Raw genomic sequence first — 26,540 nt, 5'->3', positions numbered from 1 at the left:
TATAAGATCAACGAATTCATGGTCCACAAATGGAGGAAGCAGGAAAGCGAGCTTCGCCAAGTCAAGCAGATGAAACGGAGTTTTCATTGAAACAAGGCTAGGTGGCCTGCGTTGGAAGACCAACTCAAGCAATGGATTCGTGATCAAAGAACACGCCTGGAGAAGACTCTCTACAGTTGCCATTCGACGGAGGGCATCAATGCTCGCAGAAAAAATGAAAATCCAACATTTTCAAAGAGGCCCATCTGGGTGCTTTCGTTTTATGAAACTATCCATCCACGCAAGGACTGCCGTAGCGCAGCAACATCCGAAGGGTGACAAGGAAAAGCTGCCCATCTTGCTCGATGGGTGCGCGTGGAGTCACAGATCAACCGGGACGATCAATTTTTTCTGGGTGTTTGGGACTCAGCGCAAAACGAGGTTCTGAGAATGCAATGAATCCTATCGTGTACTTTTCTGCCTGATAAAATCACAAAGATGGGCGTGGGGCAGTTACAGAAGGTGTGCCAGTTTTATTTACAAGCCACCTTACATGGGATTTAAAATCGAGAGATTTGTCACTTAACCCTTTCATGCCCCCTGTAACCTGATAACATGCTAAGCTGTCCATTATCGTAACCACTGTCCCCGAATGGATTAACATGCCCAGGTTCAGTTTGCAACCTCCATCTCCTTTCTATGAAGAGCTGTCATGTAAAATGTGAAAAGTGAAGCATTGTGAATACTTTCTGATTGTTCGCAACGTGTACAGTAGCGCGCACAAAAGTCTCGCCATGGCTTTGGGTGGTGTTGAATGTTTTTTGACAAGTACTGTATGAAAGTATGGTCATGTAAATTCTCAGTTACGGGAATCGAAAATGCATTTTCCAAGTTCTTGAAAAATAACGCATTGTATGCATTGTATATTTTAATTAATGTATGATGTTGACACAACATAAATACTGATTTAGGAAATCATAGCTCTAAAGCACCTTTTTATTATTTTTTTTCTCTGGGGTGGAGAGGTCAGATCGTTCATCTCATGTTATTTAAAATTTCGTGTTGCTGTTGTATTAAAACATGACAAACTGTATGAAGAAGTCTGTAGTTCGATTTAGAGGCAAAGCCGACAATGTTTTTCTTGTTTTGGATTTGGAAATGAAGTGAAAAGATTTTGAAAAAGTCACAGTAAATATTGTTGAAAAAAAAAGATACAAACCCTGTGGTGCTTTGTACAATTAACGTTTTCATCGGACAGCAAATGACTGCTTTTATTTATTTTTTGTTTTGTTCACAGTGAACACAGGTATTGTGAACCACACCCACTCCAGGATGGGCTCCATCATGAGCACAGGAATTGTCCAGGGTATGTCCAGTTAATAATTAACACAGTGCAGAAGCCCACATTGGTAAGCAACATATATTTATCATGCCGAAGGTCAGAGAGAGTACTGAATGTAATGCCCCATTTTGTTTTTCAGGAGCCACAACAGGCCAGTCAGGTCCCAGTAGCAGTGGTGCTTACTATCCGGTCACCAACCAGTTTACCCTGGGGGGTGCTGCAATCTCTATGGCCTCTCCCATGGTCATCCCCAGTAACACCATGCATTATGGCAGTTAAGATGAAGACTTTGCAAAGACCCCTTTAACTTGCCCATCTCTGCATGACAAAGACTCCCCTGTAAAAAAAAAACAGAACAAAAAAAAATCAACTTCATTTAGTCCCTGCCACTCCTGAATTCCAACTGACCCACGGACCACAGCCGATACCAAAACCAGTGCTCTCCTGGCACTTAACTCCTTGTTCAACATCTTCCTTCTTGTTATTGTCTGTCCAATATTGTACATCATCTTTCAAACATGCTCATATCCGTCCGACTCATTTTAACATGGCTGAAACGCCCTATTGTTTTTGTCTCATAAGGCCTCTTCGTTGCACACCAATGAATTGATGAACTGCAGCAGTTTTCTTAACCCCCCCGCCCCGCATATCAATCACCTTAATTTCTCTTCTTCTTAGCGAAATGCATTGTCTCCAGTGTTTCTCTAGTGTGTTAGCGAAAGAGAGCTCGACACCAGCTGCAAGAGGGAGTTGTACCCCCAGCTCTTCATTACATCATGGTCAACAATTTTCCTTTCTGGGGTGGGGGCGGGGCTCGTCTTTACATCATGTTATGTCAGACAAAAAGTGAGGAAAAAAACACATTTGCACCATGTCCTCAAGGGTGGTGTATATGTATACAGGGACACTTATATCCTGAAGTGTAATGAAAATTATCTTTGGTAATCCGAACCTTTGTATGATTATTTTATGTTCTGCTCATTACCTGATTTTAGGTTATTGATGTGTTTCTGTTTGAAGTCTTTCATAAAAGTAGTCTTGATGCAACCCTCAATGGATCACACGTTTGTTAACGTGTATGCTGGGCCATGACATAAATATGCACCTCTTATTTTCTCTTTGTCTGCTGTAGATTGTGTTCCGGCTCTTCATGATGACTTTCACTGAACCCCGTGCTGGGCCGTTATCTTAAAGGGGCCATATATAATAATAATAATAATAATAATGCATGTTATTTATAAGCGCCTTTCAAGACACCCAAGTATGTTATATGTTAGACCTTTCATGCACCCTGTAACCTGATAACATGATACGCTGTCCACTGTAGTAACTGCTGTCCCTGAAAGGGTTCAGCTTCCAACAGTTTCAACTACAAGTCAAGTCAAGTCAACAGTATTTATAGAGCACTTTCGAACAGCCATCGCTGCATACAAAGTGCTGTACATGGAGCGATTTAACATACACAATAAACAGAAAGACGAATCGGTAATAAAGGCGGTGGAAAGCACCAAGCAGTAAAATCAAGGACAAATCATGCTGAGTCGAACGCCAAAGAATACGAGTTTTGAGGAGGGCTTTAAAGATGGGCAGCGAGGAGGCTTGCCGAATGTTCAGTGGGAGGTCATTCCAGAGAGAGGGACCAGCAACAGAAAAGGCTCGATCCCCTCTGAGCCTCAGTTTTGCTCTTGGTACCTCTAACAAAGACTGGTCCACAGACCTGAGGCGCCGGGCAGTTGTGTAGGGGCGGATGAGCTCAGAGAGGTAAGGTGGCTCGAGATTATTCAGAGATTTGAAAACAAAGAGAAGGATCTTGAAAATAACTCTAAAATGAATGAATGAAGGGCGGCCCGGTAGTCCAGTGGTTAGCACGTCGGCTTCACAGTGCAGAGGTACCGGGTTCGATTCCAGCTCCGGCCTCCCTGTGTGGAGTTTGCATGTTCTCCCCGGGCCTGCGTGGGTTTTCTCCGGGTGCTCCGGTTTCCTCCCACATACCAAAAATATGCATGGCAGGCTGATTGAACACTCTAAATTGTCCCTAGGTGTGAGCGTGGATGGTTGTTCGTCTATGTGTGCCCTGCAATTGGCTGGCAACCGATTCAGGGTGTCCCCCGCCTACTGCCCGGAGACGGCTGGGATGGGCTCCAGCACCCCCCGCGACTCTAGTGAGCATCAAGCGGTACGGAAGATGAATGAATGAACTACAGGCATATATATGATTGGATATCACTGGGGTGGCCAACCCGCGGCTCGCGAGCCGCATGCGGCTCTTTGGCTGGTTCAATGCGGCTCCAGGGCTCTCACACGACAAGCGTCGAAAACACCTTGGCAGTTGCGATGCCATTCAAAGAACTCCGTCAGCCTATCATCAATCACATTCCTTGATTGACATAGAGAGCAACCAATCAGATGACTGCATCACCGCTCGTGCGCAAACTACCGCTCTAAGTGCTAAGCTAGTCAGTGAATTGCCTCTTGATTTTAAGGCAGGGGTGCCCAATACGTCGATCAGAATTGACCGGGACCCAGCGAACTGGTCCCAAGTCGACTGCACGGGGTGGGAGGAGGAAATGCGTGGGGAAAAAAATATATTTGTTTGTATCTTGAGCTTTCATTAATTTTCGGCCCATTCCGACTGTTGCTCATCGTGGTGTGCATGCATATGCGAGTGCACTGGTGGGCACCCGCGCAATTGGGTCGTTCGTGAGAAGTTGGTTGCTTCAAAAGTCGATCTTTGGCCAAAAAACTGTGCACGCGCGTGCCCGAGGAAGGCTATGATGTGGCTCTTTGCAGTAACTCAGTAAAAAAATTGGCTCTTCTTCTCTGACTGGTTGGCAACCCCTGGTATATCACTTAGGCACAACGGCAAGCTAATTTCTTATGAAATCTGAGTTATTTTAGTGGCTCCTTTGGCTACTTCCTAACCTGGAAGTAAGACTCCTGGTTTACTAAAACACCTATCCCAATGAGGCTGGTACACCCCTTTCACGACGTTGCCCTATAAAGCTCCGGACGTTGACGTCCCCAAATGCACTGAGCGAAACATAAACAGCAGCAGTTTGGCAGTATAGAAAACATGTCGCTAATTAGAGTAAATGGTGCCACAACAAGAGGAGGCAAAAGAAGGGGTCAGTGTTCTACAAGCTACCAAAAGAAGAACCAAGGCATAGCCAATGGATAGCAAAAAGTAAACTAGCGATCACACTGTTGAGTGACAGGGTTATTCTACAAATCATGGCAAAAGGTGGCTGAATCAGCGGGTGCTAACATACCCAAAATAATAGCCCAAGCTCGTCTCACACCACACACAAAATCTGCGGGAAATAGTCTTTTTCATTTATGCCATAAACAATTCTTGTTTCTGTTGCTATAGTTTCATAGATATTCCAGTGTTAAATTTGATAATTGATCAACAATACTTCCTCTGGGATGAATGATAGCGGTGGCTGCCGCCGAATCTGCAGATTCTAGCATGGCTGATAACAGTGCAAGAGCAGTGTGAAGCCTAATGGTAATATTGACCACACATTAAGGGGAATAACAAATCCAGATGGTACAACTTGTAATTTTAGATCCGGCCATGATCCCTACCTATCATCACGATAGAAAAAAAAACCCACACCTGCCGGCAGCTTCATAGATCAGTAATAACTACTATCCTGTCCATCTTGCGCATGTTTGTCATTATGTCCTTTTCACCAAAGTGAGATGTGAATCGAATCGGGCGAAATGTAGACAGATAAACACTTTTAGCGCTGCTCTCTATTGTTAGTCTTTGGCATGCTGCTGCTACTGTACTGACATTGCGGCTGCGTAAACAGATACAAAGTGACATCCAGAGTTCTATTGCACACCACCCACAAATCAGTCAATGAACTGTTGTTACAATTTGGCAGACTCGTGCCGCTTTTCCGTTAGTCCCAGACAATCCCACACCACACAACACTCCGATCTCACTAACATTCATTTGACTGCCCCTGCAAGTCAACGGGTCGAGGTCTTTACTCTGCGGCGTCTGAAGCCGGTTGGCGGTTCCCCAAAACCACCATCTCCTAGGCGGGAGCCACAATCGTTGGGTTGGGGAAACGGCGACGCTACGCTCTGGCACAGGAGACCTCTCATTCAAGAGAATTGGATTCAGTGTGTGAAAGTAGCCCTTTCTGCCCAACTGCAAAATCAAAGAGTTTCACTGGTGGCTGCTCTGAGAAACTGGCCGTGTCGCTTTCATTCCACAAGACGTACGTCTTTTTAAAATTAGGCCCCGCCTACCAAGGACGCACTTGTACGTCAGTCTTTTTTTTTTTTTAGTCATAGAGAGGACGAGGATTTGATGCAATCTGTGAATGAGAATAAGCTGTTGTAAATCATGTAAAAAGCGACCAGTAGGTGGCAGTGGTGCCTCACGTGATTGAAATGCGAGCTTTTACAAAAAGTTCTTTCTCTCCGTTTTTTGCCCAGGAATCGCCATTTCCATGAAACTTTGCTAATTTGTGAGAATGGAAAAAGATAGAAACAAATTATTATTATTTTTTTTTTGCTGAAAGAAGAGATTCAAACTTTATTTTGGTAGGCTCCATGTATATACAGCATTAGAACCAAATATTCTGTGGGCCTTGCAAGATCAATCAAAATCCAGTAAAACGCTGGGATTGAGAGGGTTGCTCCAGTGAAAATGGCTGGGATTGAATGAGTTTTAATCTTCAGGGGCGGTACGGGGGTAGTTCCTCATTTTGTGACGTAGAAAAGTCAGTACCTAGTCGTTTTCTTGGATTGGGCAGAGCGGTCGCTGAGAGAGGTGGAATGAACAGGAATTCTCAGAGATGGGGGAATCGAGGAAACCACCACCTTAGCGGTGTTTTTTGGTGAGGAATTCCTATTTTAACATGGTGAAAAGCTGTTTAAAGTTGATTTAGCGTGATGTGTCCTCTCTAAAGGGAGAGATTGCAGTTTTAAAAATGCAACCTCATTTCACTTGACTAAAACGTCCCCTCATCGAGTCTCTGACACAAGCCACAGGGTCCTCACTCTTGTGCACAAGAGGAGCACTGTCTTGTCTTGACTCCAAACAAGCCTACATTAGCCCTGTCTGTTACCATGCTAGCATTACTTTTTCAAAATAGCGTTATGATAACGCTAATCATTATCGGTTTGAGGTTTTTTTTGTTTGACCTTTTTTTTTGTAGATTGTGGTCCAGCTTTTCATTATGAGCCTGAGTATCGGGACAGATTTGTCTCAAAATGATTCAACTATATTTGTGATTTTCACGTGTTTTTGAGATCCACTATGTCAGTGATTTTCTAGTTTTTGAGCTGCGCAAATGCTGTATATGCACAATATTGACATATTTTTTGAAATCCACAAATATACAGTACATGCGACTTTCATGGTTTTCAGGTCCACAAATGTATGCACAATTTACATGTTAATGTTGTATGAGCATTTATCATGACTTGTCCTTTGTAAATATTCAATTCCACTTGTGAATTGTTGAATGTGCGTTTGTGGATCAGTGTGCATGCTCGTTGATTTTGAAACAAATGTTTTACACAGTTTTAAGGTACTCAGACACACACACACACACACACACAATAGTTGAAAATATTTGCATGTGTTGAAACGCTATTCCTTCTCCATCCGCCAGAAGGCAATGTTGCTGTTTCCATTGAGCCGGAATGAGGCATCGCCTGTATCGCTTCTATAAATTGGAAATTGAAACACGGAAAACATGCCTTTATCTGGATCCATGTACCGCTGTTAATGCTAATTTAAATTCTGAAAAGCAACTCAAAATGAACATTTGGGGTTATATTTTCAATTATCGTTTTTAAAACAAAAATAGGACGACTAGTTTAATGACCTTGGGGGGGGGGGGGGGATCAAAATTAGGAGTTTTCTGGAAAGTGCTTGAATTTCTGCATTTCCATTTTCAATGTTGAATTTTTATGGTTTTCAGTCTACGCATTGCAGGAAGCACAGGATAGTGCCATCGACTGTCGCCAGCATGGCCTAAGTGAAGTAAACAATTCATTGTGTACAATGGACTCGAGTTACATCCTTCTTAAATGAAACAAAAGGCTGGCGCTCAAGGGATGCAATGTGATTGTGGATAAAATTGCCAGAATATTCCAGGTATGTAACACTTTATTTTCTCCATAGCTTGGAGTACATGCTATGAGCAGTTGCTGTTGTATTCCAAAGGGTGTGTGTGTGTGGGGGGGGGGGGTGATCTCTTGTGTTACCCAATCAGCTCCCTCTTCCAATTAGTACCTTGCAGAAAAACTAGTTGCCAATTGGGTCACGCTCTGTTGCACTGATTGGTTAGACATGTTGTGAACAAAACGCAAAATAAACGGCCACAAAATATCGTGGGCCGTTAAAAGGCTGTATATCCAAATCGAGTGAACTCTTCAAATCGAGTGAACTCTTCATGTCCGCTCAATATATGAAGTGCTCTCTAATTGTAAAAAACAAAACAAACAAAAAAACATTTGTAAGTTGGTAGGTAATATTTTCTTGAATGATTTATACAAGACTATAAGGTATAGTCACAAGATGCTGAAATTATAACAATTTAGAAGAAGCAAATTATGAATGTGCTCCAGCAACAAGTTATTTTCTAATAGAATGTGTGGCTTCTGAGTACATAAGGAATGTGATATTGTGTGTCACTTCCCTTTTCAAATGCTGAAGGCTCAGGTACTGTCCATGACAACATTTCCTCCCCGCCTTCGTGCCATCAACCGGACTGGTACTGCTGCGAAGATTGCTGGTTCTGATGGGATTCTAACCCAGACTTTGACTGGCCAGTCCAAAAACGTAATTTTGTTTTTGTTTGTTTGTTTTTAGGCATTCAGAGGTGGACTTGCTGGTGTGTTTTGGATTTTTGTCCTGCTGCATGATCCAAGAGCGCATGAGTTTGAGGATGCAAATTGATTGTCGGACAATCTCCTTCAGGATTTTTTGGGAGACAGCAAAATTCATTGTTCCATCAATCACAGCAAGTTGTCCAAGTCCCGAGGTAGTAAAGGTGCCAGAGACCATCACTCTGCCACTACCATGCTTCACTGTTGGAATAATGTTCTTTTTAACAAAATGCTATTCAACTTTTACACCAGATGTAATGGGCTGCACATCTTCCAAGAAGTTCAGTTTTTGACTCATCAGTCCACAGAAAGTTTGCATGTAATCCAGTATGCTCAAGTGCAGTCAATTCAGCTTTGAACATGTATACACACAAGTTTGCGAATGTTTTTTTTGGTCCTCCTCTTAAACTAAAGGTGTCCTCACTTGTTACATTTACAGGCTATTTAATTTCTGTATCCCCAGAGACTGGCTTTGTTTACTTTACAGCACTTTGTATGTATACAATAGAGTAGGCCAGATCTATATGCTCAAGCAACCCAATTGGGTATGAAAACATTCTGCGCCAGTCAGACACCATTTGACAGTTTTATGAGAAACTAAGGATAGGTGCACCTTGCTGGTCTTAATCCTCAATTTAGATTTTATGGTAACATCCAATTTTTGTTGTTGTTGTTGTTGTTGTAAGCCTTCACATTACATATTAAATGCGACTTCAGTCTGTCTGGTGTGTGAACCAAATGCATCATTAAAGTGACCCGCACGCGTAGAAGATACGACGTCGCTAAAGCTGGTGTTTACGTAAGAAAATGTGTTACTCAAAACAACTGTGTAGATTCATGGACAATCGCACCCCGAAGCTCACCACCCACCGCCCACATTTTGGAATTTGGATGTTGTACAGGCCGGGTATATATAACATGGCAGTTCGGACGGAGGTTGCATTGCAAAAAGCGGATACATATCCGATCAAGGACCACATTATGAAAGAGACCCAAGATGGATTTGAAAAAAAAAATCGGAATTGAGCCGTTCAGACTGTAATTGATAAAATCAGATATAGATCGCATATGGGCAAAAAAATCTGATCTGGGTTGCATTTGTCTGCAGTATGAACCTAGCCTAAGAATCAGGGTTGGGAGGGTTACATATAAAATGTATTTCGATACAGATACTAGCTACCTGGTTAAAAAAAAAACAATAACCAAACTTAGTAATGTTGTCTAAGTGTCGTACTATTGAAGTAATGTAATTTAAATACCTTTAATGATTGTACTTTTGGATTACTCCAATACCAATTATGGTCTTGTCGCAGCCGAGTCCTCGCGGCGTTACTCTATCGGTGATGGCCAGCTGTGGGCCCGATGCTCAAGCGTCATCCATTTTCAAGGCTCGTTGATTCGCGAGGTAAGTTTTTAAAAACTCCTTGGCGGGTTCGGACTCCCATAACCAACGTCCTGCTGTCCATCTTGACCAATGCCTTTACAGGGGTCCGATGAGCGTCGGCATCGGGCGCCTTAGCCTGGCGTTCGATCCATCCTGCAGTGCTAATTCTGCTTCCCAAAAGAGGCCCACTGGGCGGCTCGCATTCCACGGCAGTGAATCGGGCTTCTTACCCATTTCAAGTTTTGAGAATAGGCTGAGATCGTTTTGGCCCCAAGGCCTCTCATCATTGGCTTTACCGGATAACACTGCTGTTTGAGCACCAGCTATACTGTGGGCGGAGGGGGAAACTTCGGGGAGAACAACCTATTAGATCACGGATGTCAAACTCATTTTTGTCAAGGGCCACATTTACCGTTTCCCTTGAAGGGCCATTATGACTGAAACCATATAAAGAAGTCAAGAATAACACTTTAAATCAACTATTGTTCAAGTTACTGTAATGATGGGTTTGGTAACAAGAAAATGCTCGGGATTTTAGCAAGCACCATTGAAGTTGACATGTTTGAATTGATTTTGCAAGCCACATAGAATGATATGGGTCAGAGTTGAGTTTGACACCTATGTACTAGATGCTTCGATTAGTAATTGACCCCTAGACCGAGGTTGAACGACTTATTTGCACGTCAGGATCACTGCGGGCCTCCGCCGGAGTTTCCTGACTTCGCCTTGCCCAGTCAAAGTTCACCATCTTTCGGGTCCTATCGCGTACGCTGTCCTTCCACCACGCAGACACAGCGGCGGGCCAGTGGTGCACCCGGAAAGACATGCCCCGCGGGGGCGGGATCCCACCTCGGCCAGCCTGGCGCCGGCCCTCACCTTCATTGCGCCGTGTCAGGTTTCAGCGAGGCTTCCGACGAGAGCGCGCATTCGACTCCTTGGTCCGTACGGAGCCTGCCGCCGCGCCTTTGTGTTGAATGTGTGTACGCGTAAACCCATCACTCCACAAAGCGGCGCTCTTTGTTCAGTTAATTTTTGCACTGCTCGCGCTTAAAAGTCGGCCTTTTGCGTTACAGTACAGTATTGCTTTAAATTAGTGTGACAAAATATCGCGAGTTCCTCGGTTTACGATTAATATGTACGTAAATCGGGTCATGTCGCGCGCGCAATTTGAGACCATAAATCGAAAACAAATGGGCAAAAGGAGCTCTCCGTCTTGGATGCAATTTATATCCCTATACTAATTACCATTCCGAGGAACAGTCTTTATGTGCATACTGCACCGTACAAGGGCAAAAAATAAACTTGCGTGTTGTAATGGTCAGTTATCACTAAGTATATGAAGACCACCCATTCCAGTGTAACATTGCAATAAATCAGCGCGTGTTTTGTTCATTTGTACGGGTAAATAGAGCCGAAAAGGTGACGTTTTGCTTACAGCACGATAAAGGACTTGGAGTCAACTGCAAGAAAAACGTGTGGGCGGCCGCCAGCAAATGTACGCTTCAATCGAAGGAGGATGCTGCGTTCTCTGACAGTAGGAAAACCACCGTTCCTATTTCAGTCGCGCCTCTGCGTGCACTCGTGAAGAACGTCATGTCATCCATGTTAAAAACAGATGTTGTAATTAAAGTGTTGGACAAATGGTCGAGTTGAGGCTCTGGGTTTTGATGTGGAACGTGGGAGAAGTTATGAGAAACGAGTGTCATTGAAGGCGCCGCGTGGCAGTCAGCTGTCCGTGAAGAGGAAAGGTGAGTTCAGTTGCAGTCGGATTTCGCCCGTGCGACATCGTCCCCCAGCCTCACAGCTCCCCTTTTAACCAAATTTCCTGCAGTTTTCACGCGGATACTCGTTTGGAGGAAAGATCTTTTATGGTCCTGGCCGAAGATTGCACGATGTCTCGCACCGACGAGGTTCACCGAGTGACGGAAAATGTCTACAAGGTAAGGTGCTGCTTGATGAATAAAGTTTGTGCGCTGCTTTTGCCAGTGAAACATTTGAGTTTGTTCGCACAATACGTCGCTTATACCCCCTCAAATCAATTTGGAATGCTGTCCTCGCACTTGGTTAAATGTTTGACGACGTGGCAATTGATTAATTGATCCTCTTTTTTTCATCAACACAACCACGCACGCGTGCGTGCACGATCCATTTCAGAATGAAGGCCCTGATTCCCAATCCACTTAGCCTATTCCCCACCTGTCCACCAACAAAGTGTGGAGCTGAGCCCCACGCTGCACTGTGGGCTTCAGTTCAGCCCCCCCAGCACATCTTTCGTGCTTAAATGGGAGACATTCCAGGAGTTGGAGTGAAGGTTGGGCCTCTTTCTGTCTGTCTCTGTTGCAACAAGTAAACATTTGCTCATGGCCATTTCAACGTGCAAACCTGTTCTGCATTCAACAAAAAGCATGTGAAGCTTATAGTGCAACCTGGAAAGAGAGTGGCAATACACATTATGTGAACTAGACACTTGTATGCTGCCTAGAATTGAACAGTATGATGTCTATAGTGGTGTCGAAGTGCTGTTTCTAATATTCGGGATGCTTAAATATGTGTCATGATTACGGGCACAGTCAAATCAGAGGTAATTTTGCTGGTCGTGGTCTGCAAAATTAGACCACGACCTAATTTTGGTCTAATTTTATATCATTTATATATCGTTCTGATATTTCTGCTACATTTGCATGCCCAACATAGAAGTCCAACATTTCATGTTTTTGAATAATAAGCAAGAAGATACTTCCAGGTGGCAGAAAGGTTTACACCAGAATTAAAACAAAAACTTGTATGGCGTTGCGCTGTTGTTTAGTTGAGTGGATGTGGTGCATAGTTGTACAAACAGTGAGTCACTTCTAAATAGACGGACTGGGAACCAAACGTCCAGCATTGGGGTTTTTGGAAGACATTTTGTAACAGATGTGTTGAGAATATTGGCTTGGATTGTCTTTGAGTAATTTAGCCAACAACATTTATTTTTGTGCTTGCAAACACTTTGTTTTTCTTCTTTGAACCCCCCAAATTTGCTGCTGTAGACTGTAAATTTCCCCAGTGTGGGACAAATAAAAGATATCTTAATCTTAATACTGTCATAGCTCGCCTACTAGCTAAATTTAGCTCTATAGCATAGGTGTCAAACTTGGGTCCCCGAGGGCCGCTTTCCTACCCGTTTCCCATCTCTCCCTGCTGCAACACACCTGATCATCTGATCAGCAAGCTCTGAAGAAGCAACATAATGATCCTGATCATTTGCATTGGGTGTGTTGCAGCAGGGAAAGATGGGAAAGCGGCCCTGAGGACCAGGGTTTGATAAAAGTATTCGATGCATCTCAAAAAAGCACGTGTGTGTGTGTGCCCTGAATCCGAGCAACGGAACAGTCAGTCAGTTAGCCACTCTGTTAATGAGCATGACGGAATATCCATCATGTCATTTGTTACATTGCAGCTTGTGTTAAGTCTCAATTTTTGGCAAATTTACCGCACGTGACGTCTTTTTTTCAGTTGACACTTTATCCAAACTTCAGCTAAAATCTTCATGTGATTTACTCTCTTTTCTTACCTGCCATGGCTGGCTAGGTTAAATGATTTTGGAAGGTTTTGTTTACTGAGGGTGTCGTTGGAGTTATTGCCACCCACCGGTATGTTCATGTCATGGTGCAAAGGTCATTGGAAGCAGCCCTCGGTGAAACCAGAATAAAAATATCCGAATGAAACAAATTATCAGTCCAAAGCAGTGGGCAGTGGACTAGCATGTAAATTCGAGCTGTCACTCTCTTTTTGTGTGTCAACATTACAAGTTAAGATAAAATAAATTTTTCAAAACATTAAAACTAATAATTTTAATGCAATATTATCATCTACTTGCAAGAACTAACTAATGAAATATCTTGCATTTTTAGAACACAAACATGAACATGTTAAACATATTTCCTAACCTCAAAATGTATATAATTTCCTTTAAAAAAAACCATACAAATAATATACAGATGCAAACTCAAGTTTTTGTTACTGTAGATTAGCCCTGAGCTTCAGGCTCCTTAGTGCTAGAAGGCGGCTATGAAATTGGCAACAAACTCTGAAAGTTCAGTTGAACTCTCGCTTCAAGTTCATCCTTGAACATAAAAGTAAGGATTACAATAGCATTGATATGATATATTTTTCTTCTCCGTGTTTCATCATTAAATCAACCATTATCATATCTTCGTATGTATTATTTTGCCCCCCGGTGGCCATGGCGTTCATGCCCGAAGGATGTCCATTCAATTCGAGCATACAATTGTAATGTGTAATTCTTCACCTTGTATTGAATTATTTTATTGCTGTCTGTGTGTGTGTGTTTTTTTAAATAAAGTGTTATACTTTTAGAGTGCTATTTTATTTGTAAAACGTTTCCATGTTGGGAGGTCAGAATGGATTAATGGCATTTTTATTCATTTCACTGGGGAATGGTGATTTGAGGTCCAAGTGATTTAAGTCACCAAGCAAATTAAAGTAGTCAAGTTACCAATGTAATATTATTAATCATAATAATGATGGCTCCAGCCATAATCTAATGGAATTAGATTATTCTGATATTTCTGAATAAATATCAGAATGTACCTGGGAACATCACGGCCGTTCCCAAGGTACCTGAGCGTTATCTTGCAAGAGTAATACAAGCCATTATTAAAGTGGCTGAATGTACAATGTATGAATAAGTTTTGAGGAGGAGCTGAAGTCAAAGTAGATGAGTGAGCCTGCCGGCTGCCCTTCAGGGAGCAGACACGTTTGAGAAAAGAGGTCAGATGAGTTGAGAGTGATGGACCGGTGCCTCTTTTTAGATGCGTCGGGGGAAGACGGGAGGCTATTTTTGTGCTCGGTTGATCGAACGACCCAAAGCTGAGAGGCGCAGTCTGTCCGAGGCCTTTATTCCAATTACAGCTTCCATATTATTGGAAGCGTCCAGAAGCTGAAAATTGGAGGAGAACGGTTGCAGACAGGTTTTTAAGGACCGCCTTGCAAGGTGGAAGGCAGCCCCTGCCATAGCCTTTGACAGCTGCAGAGACATGGGAGCTGATCCGACCCAGTGGCATCGACTGCGAAAGGCATGGCGTGGTCATGCTGTCAAGGCACTTTATTTGTGTGCTGGAATATTTCACAGACTGAGGCTTCACGAACCGCTCGTCTTCCATGTCATTTTAGGCTTGTTGGTGAACAACATCAGGTCCATTTTAGACCGAAAGTATCTGGCTGAAATCTTTTACTCCTATGAGACATGGGCATAAAAATCCGTATTAGTGCAATTAACACTTTTTTTGTGCTCAGGCCAAAAGCGCTGTCAGAAATACAAATAGTGCTTTGGAGCCAGCGTGTGGCATCATGGTGCCATGGATTTATATTGAAGTGAGGGGGGAGCTTCATGGAGGCCGGCCATAGCCTCATGTAATCGAAAAGTAGTCCTTTGGCGCAATCTTGTGGCGTATTGGTGCTGAGGAACTAAATTGAAGTGAGATAAGGAGCTTCGATGGCTCATAGTCCTGTAAAATAAAATAGTGCTTAGATGCCACTTAATGGCCAAAGAACTATGCTGGAGTGAGGGGAAGTGCTTCATGTAGACAGGACATAGCCCTTTCTAATAGAAAAGCCATGCTGTGTCATTTATATGCAATATTTTGGGGCATGGGGGGGCGGTCATTTGCGTGTGGATTTTTGCTATCTGAAGTGCAACACTATATTTGGAACACAGCATGTGGGAACAACATTGGGCAACGAGCCACATGCTGCGTCACCGAGTCTAAGTTTAGCATCTGATCAGCTGATATTTCGTGACGTCCACGCAAACCGTTGCCTTTTCATTGAATGTTAAATGAAATCTTCTTGCATGTTTGTTTGGTGCTTTTGGCCGAGGTGATGAGATGAGAACCATGACGACAATAAGAGGTTTGACCAAGCAACAGGCTTATTAACAATTGATAGCATCAACCAATAACCAGCCTTCATCAGGCTTTTTGTTGGGTGATGCGTTCAAGTGCTAGTCCACAAAGAGTGTTTACGAAATGACTCAACCTGTCCTTCGTGTTATTCAACTCGTTTATATAAACAACCATTGTTCACCTAAAGGACAACGCTGTGTTTGTTAGTTTTCGGGCAAGTTATTCGCAGTTTTGGGTGGCTTTAACATACGTAATGTACATACGTGTGATTTTAAATCTCAGTCAAAAGAATTGTGATCATTTTTTTCCCCTCATCAAACAATGATTTTTAAAACAAAACTTTTACATTCATGCAAATGGAAAAGTTTTACTGTGGTTGCCCAAACCCCAACCACATACACCACCAGCAGGTTGTTCAAAATACACTTTGGTGTGGCCTTGCGTGTGTGCCTTTTCCACCAGCTGGCTTTGCGTTTGGCCAGGCGTCTGCAAGAAGTGCAAGCCTCTTAACGTGCCTGCGGATGAAGTCTGAGCGCTTGACCCGAGCAGATTAATGGGGGCCCAACCGGTAGAAGAAAGAACGACTGCGAGGGCACAATACGGCTTCCGTTAGCTCCTCGCGTGAGCGTGCATCCGATTCACGCGCAGCGCAGGTATTCAAACACACCTAGGCAGGTAAGGCGCTATTAAGGTGTGGCCCATCAAGATCAGCCCTCGGGACAACATTCATTTTTCCCATGCAGCCACTCCCATTGTCACCACAGCCTGGAACAGAAAAGACGATGCCAGCGTCTTATGAAAGGAAAACGAATACATGTTGGTTAGCTCGGAATGACGCTAGGTTTTAGAAATGGCCCATTGAATCAAAGGTGTGAGTCAATTGTGCAAGCTGCAATCAATGTCAAAATCCAAAGTAAGATCACACTCATCTTGGACACTTGGCAAAGGTTGTGACTAGCTCTGTTGTGGCTCACAAAATTGAATTTCTGAAGTCAAACACGATATCAATGCATAGCGGCAGTGTCAACTGCCCAGCCGTTTTTTTTTCCTGGGAACTTTTGGTTGAATTCTGACTTTCATTTTATGAGGTGCCACGCTAGAGCTGGGCGATTATGGGAAAATAATCAGCACAATTTTGATTGATATTGAAGTCACAATTAATAATCACAATCATTCATTGATTTTTGGATTATTTTTTTCAAATATTTAAGTTTTAGCCTTTATGAACCTGTTGCTAATCAAAACAGCAGCACTGACCAAAGCATGTAAATAGTACAGCGTCATACTGTCCATTGTGACTTCCCTGTTTAGTACTATATTTACCCAACTAATAGTAAAATAAGATAACCTTTATTTGTTTCGCACTGGGAAAATTTACAGTCTACAGCATCAAAATTTGGGGGGGGGAGGGATAATAAAGTGTTGCATTGCACAAAATAAATGTTTCAAAAAAGAACTGTACACAACACAGTTCAATATAAGTGCAACATAAAATAAAGCATTAGCAATATATATGTAGAATAAATATAGTAAATAATAAATAGCAATAGAAGCATAGAAGAAGAAGAAAATAATTCGCAGATCGAATTGTTTTCACATGAAAATTTAAAACGTAGTTTCAAAGTAAGTTCCTGTAACACCCCTACTGTGCATTTATGTTCTGGTTTTGCCATAATTGTTCTTTTCATATTATTTTAAATTCCACTAATGTATACCAGCCACAATGTTGACAATGATTGCATAAATCCCATGCCATCCCGCAGACCAGAGGTCCACAACCTTTTTTGCCCCACAGTTCGGTTTCATGTCGGACAATATTTTCAGGGACAGGATAGAACCAACCATATAATATGATATGACTTGCATGAAAAGTGTGGTATTTTCGAAACCTAATAATAAACACGAATCATGATACGAGCAACGTCCTATCTGGCCGCAACATCCTCTGCTCGCTATGGTAACTTTTAAACCGTGCCTTCAAAATAAGATCCGTCGCAAATAAAAAGTGCATGAAAAATATGACTCACCATCTCCTGTTGAGATAGGCAGTATCAGGAGTCCTATTTCAAATACGACTATTAAATGTAGCCTTCTCGTAGGCTCCTCTTCTGTCTCCTGGCTGGGCCTTTTCCCCTTTCCCAAAAAACTTGTCAAAGTCGTTTTTTTTTTTATCACGTGACCGAGAAGTGCGCATTCACCTGCATCAAGAGTGACATCCTTGTAGCTTGATATAACAGATAATCCGGTCATTTTTCAAAATAAAACATCTTTCAGATTCCAAAATGAAAAAATGGAAGGAATGTAAGTTTATTAAGAAGGAATGTTATTTATTCTTTCTGTGCGTCCCGGCACCAAATGACCCGCGGTCCCGGTCCGCGGCCCGGCGGTTGGGGACCCCTGCCATAGACTGCTGAGCAATGCACAGTCCGTCTTTCATTACCATGGCAACCGGGGGTGCAGCCCGAGGTTTGTCGGATGAAATCTCACCAGCTTGCTTCTGTTCGTGGAAGCGTTGCCCAGAATGTGTTTTTTAAAAAAAATCACTCCAGGAAGCAGCACTTTATGAGCTATACTGTGTGTCTGTGTCCCCTGGACATGGTTGCGTAACCGTTGCGCTGAAGTAAACGATGGCTTGCTGACAGATATGTTTTCAGAGCGCACTACAGAGAGAAAACTGTTTGTAAACACGACATGGAAAAAAAAAATCTGCATATCCCCTTTTTCAAATTCCGATGAGCAAAATCCTCGCAAGCTCGATTAAGGAGCGATTGTTACGTTTCATAATGGTTTCATCATGGCTTCCCCTGTCAGTACACTTCGGCTCAGTGCTGTCGAGATGATGAGAGGAAAGCGGCTCATGTGGGAGACGGGAACAGGTGGTCTCTTAGCAACAAGGCGCCATTATTCTTACGGGCGCCTTTGTGTCATGTTGGCGTGCCAAAAGGCTCACGGGCGGCTCTTGCGCCAAACGCCCAAAAAGATTTTTGGGGCCCCTCCTATAAATAATTGGAAAGACCATGCGTCCATCCATCAGTTTTCTAATCCGCTTATTCTCACAAGGGTCGTGGGAGTGCTGGAACCTATCCCAGCTGTTTTTGGGCAGTAAGCGGAGTATACCTTCAACTGTTTGCCAGCCAATCACAGGGCACACATAATTGGACAACCATTCGTGCTCACAATCACACCGGGGGACAATTTAGAGTGTTCCATTAACCTGTGTTTGGAATGTGGGAGGAAACCGGAGTACCCGGGGAAAACCCGGACAAGCATGAGGAGAACATGCAAACTCCACACAGGAAGGCCGGAGCTGGAATCGAACCCTGCACCTTAGCACTGTGAGGCGGATGTGCCAACTAGTCGTCTGCCGGGAAAAGACCAAAATATGAAAAATTATTGAAAAGAAGAAAAAAATCTGCAAATATGTGAATCCGAAGCACTAATTTTGCAACACAGACTGTGCTTTTGTAAACGAGTTCCCCCCATTTTAAGTAGCCATGTTGTTGGTGGAAGCAATCCACATCAGCTATTGAATTAACAGTCCAAATTCCTCCTCCGGAGATGAAAACGGTGACGCCATCCATCACTTTATTGATCTGGCACTATTGTCAGGGCCTCGCGGAGCACTTAATGGAGTTGAAAACGTCTCGGGAGCTTCTGCCCGTCTTGAGTCGCGGGGGCGGGTAGTTTGGGGCAAGTCGGTGCCTGCTGTTGTCTTTGCTTATCTTGAAACGATTGCATTATGCTCCGCAAGAACTCGCCCTCAACGCCTTGCAGAAGAGCACATTTGTTGCCGATGCAGAGCGAGGAGGACTGCTGCTCCACACGCCCACCTCCTGCGCACGGCCGGGGGCGGACGCTTTTGAGACGGACTTTTTGCTTTCTTTCTTTCGTTTGTATTTTTATTTCATTTATTTTTTTTATCCATCTCTGCTTGTTCAAGGACGGACGCCACACTTGTACACATTCACCGCTGCGTCGTTGCCGCGCCATGGTGGCTTTTTACTTTGCACACCCCAAATCATTGCTTCATATAGGCTGTGCGGGGGCGGATGAGAGGAGGAGGCGTTGAAAACGAGCGAGCAAGCGGTGGAGGGAGTGGGGGGGGGGCGGCGGGGCAGGCCGATGGAGAAAACTCGCCATCCTTGTTGAAGTAGTCTGTAATTACTGTGGCGGAGGCTGAGGCTGTAATTACGCGGGGCAGGTCCTCGGCCGTGGACGCTGACTTCACATTGCTGCGGTTGGCCGTAGCTATATTCTGCCTCCTGCAGCCCACAGGCATCATCTGGCACTGTGCTGTGGTCCCGAGTGTCCCTGGAGATGCCCTTTGGCCACAAGGAGTGCTTTGCTACCATCTTGTGGAGCCCACCTGCACAGCTCAAGACCTCTTAGACACTAGTGACGCTGCCAAGCAATGGATCCAGTACTGGCGCGACAAGATATGATGACCATCTTGTGGCATCGCTATGCCAGAATTGAGTTGAAGAACTTCGCCGAGACAAAAGCAGTGCTTGACCACCATCTCGTGGTATCTTGGTGCCAAGGAACCATGTCGAATTGAGTTGCGAAATCTCATTTAATCAAAAGTACTGCAATTCCGCCATCTCATGGCATCTTGCTTCGGAAGTTGAGGAACTTCGCATTGACAAAAATAGTGTTTTCCCTGACATCGCTCAGCATCTTGGTGCCAGGAAGGCATGTTGAAGTGAGTTGAGGAGCTTTACCCCGACAAAAGTAGTGTTTTTGTCATCCTCACATTACACCTTACTTCGAAGGAACGATGTTGACAAAGCTATGTTGAAGTGAGTTAAGGCACTTAGACAAAAGTAGTGCTTTTCTGCCATCTTGTGGCATCTTGGTGCCAAGGAACTACTTTGTGTGCTGAAGTGAGTTGAGGAGTTTCACTTCAACAAAATATTGCGTTTCTCACTCTCGTGTGGGACGATGTTGGATTGGGTTGAGGAGCTTCACTTTTAAACAGAAAGTGCTTTACTACCGTCTTGTCGCATTTTGGTGCCAGGGAACTATGCTGAAGCAATTTGCGGAGTTTCACATCGACAGGAGTATGGCTCCATCCAGATTATGGGGTGTCTGGTAGGGGTTGAGGAGGGGTGTTCTAAAGTGGCTATCTTGGAGCATGTTGAGTGATTTAATTTTATTTATTGATTGATTTATTCACGCCCTCCCAAAAGAATATGGTTCTTAAGTTCCACTTTCATTTGAAATATATTATAGATGATTATAAAAATGTCTGAATAAAAGTCTTCCATCTCATTAGATTGTGCTGGCGATTAAACAACTAGGGCGACGATAAGGACGATGAACTATTCCCGCCGTTTCTTTGAAGTCAGAGAAGAATTGCTTGCGGGCAATAGAATGACTTGGCATTTAAACGTCTTGGTGAATGTATTTGTAGTCCAGCATTTATTTGACATTCTATTCATGTTTTTTTTCCCCCCAAGCCCGGCGTGATGCATCAATAATTCAGTCCAAAGCAACTTCTAAAGCCGCCGTAGAAAAGTGTGAATGAGCGCAACGTGCCGTTTTCCTCACGTTTGATAATTGGAAAGCGACAACGGCAACGTACAGTACATCCTTCTTGCTTGTTTCCTCCCACCTCCTTTTTTCGGCTAGTTTTTTTTTTTTTTTTTCGCCGGTTCGGAGTGCGTGAGTGTGCTGGAAGAACCAAAGCTGACAAAGAAGTCTGGGTCTGGGTTGCTGTGGTAACCAGCGCCCTTGGATGCTTCTGCCGAGCCTGACGGTGTGAACTAGTGAGTGGGTGCTGTCGTTGGGACTGGCCGTTTGACAACAAAGCAAACAAACGTGATGACAAATTCTCAGTCATGATTGCGTGACTTTAGGATCCCGTGACGACGGTGAATTTCAAACCGATTTATTCACGAGCATCATTCATCATCCTTAAGGCTATTTTGGTGAAAGCAAGTCACAGATTTGCTATTAAGACGCCTGAGAAATGGAAGGAAATGCCCTTTATGTCTCCATGGGAGTGCTTGGATAAAACAAATATATATTTATATATATATTTATTTTCCTTTGGAACAGACGTGTTTACTTGAAGGAGTGAGGGCGAGCCTCCCTGACAGCCTCCGGTGTAAACAAAAGTGCCATTAAGGTTTTAAGAGCGCGCTTGTTCAGACTTAAGTCGTTTATTCGATCACTTCAAGTAGGTCGTAAAGCTCAAGAGCGGTGTGTCCTACTTAAAGAATTGCCTATTGCCGGATCATGGATATAATCAGTTCCACCATCTATTTTAATGAACGTTTTTACCTGCCATAAAAGTGCAAAAAGAAGAAAAGTGTAAAATTTGAAAACTGGAGAACACTTGATTGAGGAAAAATGTTATGCAAGGGTTGTTTTGTATAGCACATGTGCCCCGTTATTTACAGTAAGTGTTTGTAGGGCTGTAATGACTAATCGAGTAATTTACAAAAGAGTTGACGCATTGCAGTTTAATATGTGACAATTCTTTCCATTTTTGGGGGAGAAAACCACCCATTTTTGTCATTTCCAAAATTTTTACGCAAAAGGGGAGTCCGCGTTCTACGTTGCGATTTTGCAACCTTTGAATTTGATGAAGTGTTCAGCCCTCTCATCTGGCTGTAATAAATAAACCTTAATAACCTGCCCGCTGCTTTTTAATCTTCCTTCCTTAGCAAGGTTAGTAGTTAAGATCCCTCTTGCGGCGTTTTATTATCATGAACGTCCACACGCCTTGCTCTGGGCAAATCATGCTTCAGGTCTCACTTCAACTTGAGTGGAGTGCTGCTCCCCCCTCCCTTATTATTTTCAAGCCCTCCCTGCTGAATTTTTCCTCAGAAATATTCTGTTCAGGTCATCTGCTTAATTGGACACCCGCTACTAATCGATGGATGCTTTTAACGACTGGCTCTAAGAACGAAGGAGACCTCAGCGGCAAAAAGCGCCTTGTATGCAAAGCCGCCGAGAAGTAATTGTTGGATTACGCTTGCGCTGTAATATAGTTCACATGCTCTAGTCATCGCTTTATAAAAATCTGTTCTTGTTTTTTTAAGGCTTCATTACGCAGCGCGTTTTGTATGAATGGCCGCAGTAGCCAGAGCTTGAAGCCAAGTATTTTAGTTTTTGTCCCAAGTCAACAAAAGGGTGACTTGCAGCCAAGTCGCAATGACTGAAGTCGGCAGTTTTTGCTTTAAAAAAAAAGTTTTTTTAAACACAACAGCAATTTACGTCTTTTGACTCTTGCATGACAGTTGTTGCCTGCTGACCTTTTTCTTGAATGTTGTATTGACCATTTGATCATCACGTCGCACAAACCTCTGGGTGGCAATTTGCTCGAGCATTCTCAGAGTAAACGAACACTTGAATGTGTCGAGTGTCAATCGAAGAGATGATGAATTAAATTGCTTGGAAGTGAGCCCAGCACCACATAGCTAACATGATCATTCAGGTACTAATTAAGGAGGTGGCTAATTAATTGACCTGTGTTGCTCGGATGAATGGCACAGATGCACATATTTGCCACTCAAACAGATAGCGTGCTGAAGAGCTGACATTAGCTAGCAGGCTAGGCTTATTTTTTTTATCTCAACTCTTTGAAGGGAGCACAACAAACTGTGAGAACCATATTTTATTGAACAAAAGAAAGAAGAACAGTGAAACTCCTCTACAATGAAATCATGTTTGCAGCAAGACATTTTTCACAACGGGGTTTTTCACTGTTGCAAATTTGATCTCAGATGTAAACACACACACACAAACGTATGTGTACACGAACACACAAACATAAGTGTACTCTTTATTTTTATTCCAATAGTGCATACGTATGAGCATGCTCACTTATTTGACATGTCATATAGTTAACGTAGAAAGAAAAAAATAGAAAGAAATTGTGAAATTTATGATCAGCATTCACTTTCACTTGCATCAATTTTTTAGCTTCCTCCATCTTTCATTTTGATCACTTTTACACTCCCTTCCAGCGTCGGAGCTCTCTAGGTTTCGTTGTAGAGGAGTTTCACTGTAATAAACATTCATATGCGATGGCCAGAACTCATGTCCAGACTGACTAGCCACGAACCTGACACTTGTCAACACCCACGTCACTCACCAGGACAGGCCACGCCTTTTAAACCTGCGGCGAATGTGTGGATGGTGATAATAATCGGACTTGAGCCGCACGCGCATGCACATTTTGTTGTTTAAGAATGCAATTGTTTTTTAAACATTCAGATGAGATTACGTAATTTGTCAATCAAAAATATTCAATATCTGCAGCCCTAGTTTGGTTCACTATAAAAAAAAATCGCATTTACGAAATCCACTTGATTATTTTTCCTCACCCGCAGTTACTGCTGGAGTATTTCAATTTTTATTTTTATTTATTTATTTATTTTTGGCGGGGGGGGGGGGGGGGGATTGAAACAACAAACTAAACCTCTTGGACGCAAGACTCATATTGATGAAAAATATCATGAACACATCTATAAGAGTGACAATCTACAAACGTTCTAATTTTAAGGCTCATATTGAGTTGACGCTCATTTTGCCTTGATGCTCGATGAGGTCTTGACTCCATCTTCTGCGGGGTTGGGGGATGTTGACGGCACTCGGAAGGAACAGATGAGGGCATGCTGGCGTCTGATTTGCATCGCTTTGGTCTCAGCTGGTGTTTGTTACGCCACTTTGCATGACATTGCCCGTGCCTGTGCGCGTGTGGCGCAGAAGCAGCCGGAAGTTGGTCCACTGATTAGCGCCCCGTGAATTGAATGGGCACACGTGCCACGAGGCTTGACCTTATTTCAGTTCTAACGAAGTTTGGGACTGTGTGGGTGTGTTAAATAGTGTTAATCTTTCTGCTGTTGTTTTGAAATGCTTGTCCCGGCGCTGTCAAACACCTTTTTAATTGGCTGCCTCCGTGCTCAAAGTCAATTCATTCCGTCTGCATGTGCAGTGCAGGACTTAAGCAACCTGCGGCTTCTTGGTGCCACTGAACAACGTTGGAATAAGAGGAGGCCCAACTTATGTCGAATGTGAAAATAATGCTTTGGTGCCAATCATCAGCAATTCTACAACTATGTGAGGGACATCAATTACTATTTCCTTTTTTTCTGCTTTTTGTTTGCCTTTTTCTTTTCATTGAACGGGAAGTGGGAGTTTTAGTGTTGTAGCTTACTGACAACTGCGGTGATGTTTTTTAGAGCCTCTCCGCCGTCTTGTGAATAGGAATGCTTCTTTCCAATCTTTGGCTCTCTCTCTGGCCCCGTTTCCCAATTAGCTGCCACAATTAGGCTAACAATGTAGCACAAGAGAACTGGGATGACCAATTTAGCTTGGATGACGGAAGAAACTACCTCCTGTTTCCCCTCTAGTACCATCTCATGTGTGTGTGTGTCTGACTTCCTGCGGGAGTGAGTTTAAGTGTGTGTTCGTGTGTGTGTTGTCTTTGAGTGTGAATGTGTGCTTTTGAGAGCCAATGTTTCTTGTTGTGACAGTATTTGTGAGCGAGTGTTTGATTCTGTGTGTGTGTGTGTGTGTGTGTGTGAGAGAGAGAGACTATGACTGTGTGCATTTGATTAAATACTGTGAGAGGGCATTTTTGTGACGGAGAGTGTGTGTGTGTGTGTGTGTGTGTGTGTGTGTGCGCGTTTGTGTGCTATTCACTTCGGTGGTTCTTAACCTGCGTTCGATCGAACCCCAGGGATATGATGAATCAGTCTCAGGGGTTCGACGAAGCCTCTGCCATGGCGGTTAAGACACAGCTGACTCAACGTCAATTAGTTATGACAGACCCACTTGGCCATCACTGGCTGCAGATGATCACGTTACATCGCTTGTCCAATCAGTGCTACGGAAAATTTAGTTCGCTCAGTCGCCAGTGTGTGACTGTCGTGATTGTGTGATTTACATTTATACATTGTGTGATTTAAAAAAAAAATATATATATATATATATATATACAAAGAAATAAATAAAATCCTCATCTCACCCCTCGGGTGGTGTCCGTCCCTCATTCAGCTCGGGTCCTCTACCAGAGGCCAGGAAGCTTGAGGGTTCTGCGCAGTATCCTTGCTGTTCCCAGCACTGCACATTGAGATGTCCGATGTTGTTCCAGGGATCTGTTGCAACCACTCATCTAGTTTGGGGGTCACTCCCCTGAGTGCTCCGACCACCACAGGCACGACTGTCACCTTTACCTTCCAGGCTCTCTCCAGCTCCTCTCTGAGCCCTTGGTATTTCTCGAGTTTCCCATGTTCCTTCTTCCTGATGTTTCCATCACTTGGGACCGCTACATCCACTACAACGGCTTTCCTCTGCCCTTTATCTATGATCACGATATCTGGTTGGTTCGCCATTACCATCTTGTCAGTCTGGATCTGGAAGTCCCACAGGATCTTCGCTCTGTCATTCTCCACCACCTTCGGAGGTGTTTCCCATTTTGACCTTGGGGTTTCCAGTCCATACTCCGCACAGATGTTTCGGTAGACTATGCCAGCCACCTGGTTATGGCGTTCCATGTAGGCTTTCCCTGCCAGCATCTTACACCCTGCAGTTATGTGTTGGATCGTCTCAGGTGCCTCTTTGCACAACCTACACCTTGGGTCTTGTCTGGTGTGGTATATCTGGGCCTCGATGGCTCTGGTGCTCAAGGCCTGCTCCTGAGCAGCCAGGATGAGTGCCTCTGTGCTGTCCTTCAGGCCAGCCCTCTCTAGCCACTGATAGGACTTCTTGAGATCAGCCACTTCAGTTATGGTCCGGTGGTACATCCCGTGTAGGGGCTTGTCCTCCCATGATGGTCCCTCTTCCAGCGCCTTATCTTCTGTTCCCCATTGTCTGAGACATTCTCTGAGTACGTCATTCGTTGGAGCCTTCTCCTTGATATATTCATGGAGCTTGGATGTTTCATCCTGGACAGTGGCTCTCACACTCACTAGTCTCCGGCCTCCTTCCTTTCGGCTTGCGTACAGTCTCAGGGTGCTGGATTTGGGATGGAACCCTCCATGCATGGTTAAGAGCTTTCGGGTCTTAACGTCCGTGGTCTGAATCTCTTCCTTTGGCCACCTTATTATTCCTG

General features: G+C 43.7%; 3 protein-coding genes across 10 annotated transcripts in view; 2 read left to right on the top strand and 1 right to left on the bottom strand.

The window, feature by feature from the left end:
• Window positions 1-2,437, top strand: part of carm1 (coactivator-associated arginine methyltransferase 1) — a 57,162-nt gene extending 54,725 nt beyond the window's left edge. For 2 of the 4 annotated variants that reach the window (XM_052049661.1, XM_052049662.1), the window contains 2 exons: window positions 1,277-1,345; window positions 1,461-2,437. In XM_052049661.1, the coding sequence (XP_051905621.1) occupies window positions 1,277-1,345; window positions 1,461-1,600 (209 nt within the window). In that variant the 3' untranslated portion in view covers window positions 1,601-2,437. Of the gene's footprint in view, window positions 1-1,276; window positions 1,389-1,460 lie in introns of all 4 variants that reach the window. The other 2 variants (XM_052049664.1, XM_052049663.1) reach the window with 1 other exon arrangement.
• Window positions 2,438-4,193: 1,756 nt separating this feature from the next.
• LOC127590232 (G-protein coupled receptor family C group 5 member C-like) overlaps window positions 4,194-26,540 on the bottom strand; it is a 140,807-nt gene continuing 118,460 nt past the window's right edge. The window contains exon 3 of the mRNA XM_052049741.1: window positions 4,194-4,300. Coding sequence (XP_051905701.1) covers window positions 4,239-4,300 — 62 coding nt within the window. The 3' untranslated portion in view covers window positions 4,194-4,238. The remainder of the gene's footprint in view (window positions 4,301-26,540) is intronic.
• Window positions 11,315-26,540, top strand: part of baiap2a (BAR/IMD domain containing adaptor protein 2a) — a 72,077-nt gene continuing 56,851 nt past the window's right edge. For all 5 annotated transcript variants that reach the window (XM_052049670.1, XM_052049672.1, XM_052049669.1 and 2 more), the window contains exon 1: window positions 11,315-11,506. In XM_052049670.1, the coding sequence (XP_051905630.1) occupies window positions 11,435-11,506 (72 nt within the window). In that variant the 5' untranslated portion in view covers window positions 11,315-11,434. The remainder of the gene's footprint in view (window positions 11,507-26,540) is intronic.

This window comes from Hippocampus zosterae, chromosome 17 (genome assembly GCF_025434085.1).
Source record: "Hippocampus zosterae strain Florida chromosome 17, ASM2543408v3, whole genome shotgun sequence".
NCBI lineage: Eukaryota > Metazoa > Chordata > Actinopteri > Syngnathiformes > Syngnathidae > Hippocampus > Hippocampus zosterae.
The sequence above is the reverse complement of the archived record's forward strand: the minus strand, read 5'-3'. Positions and strand labels throughout refer to the sequence as shown.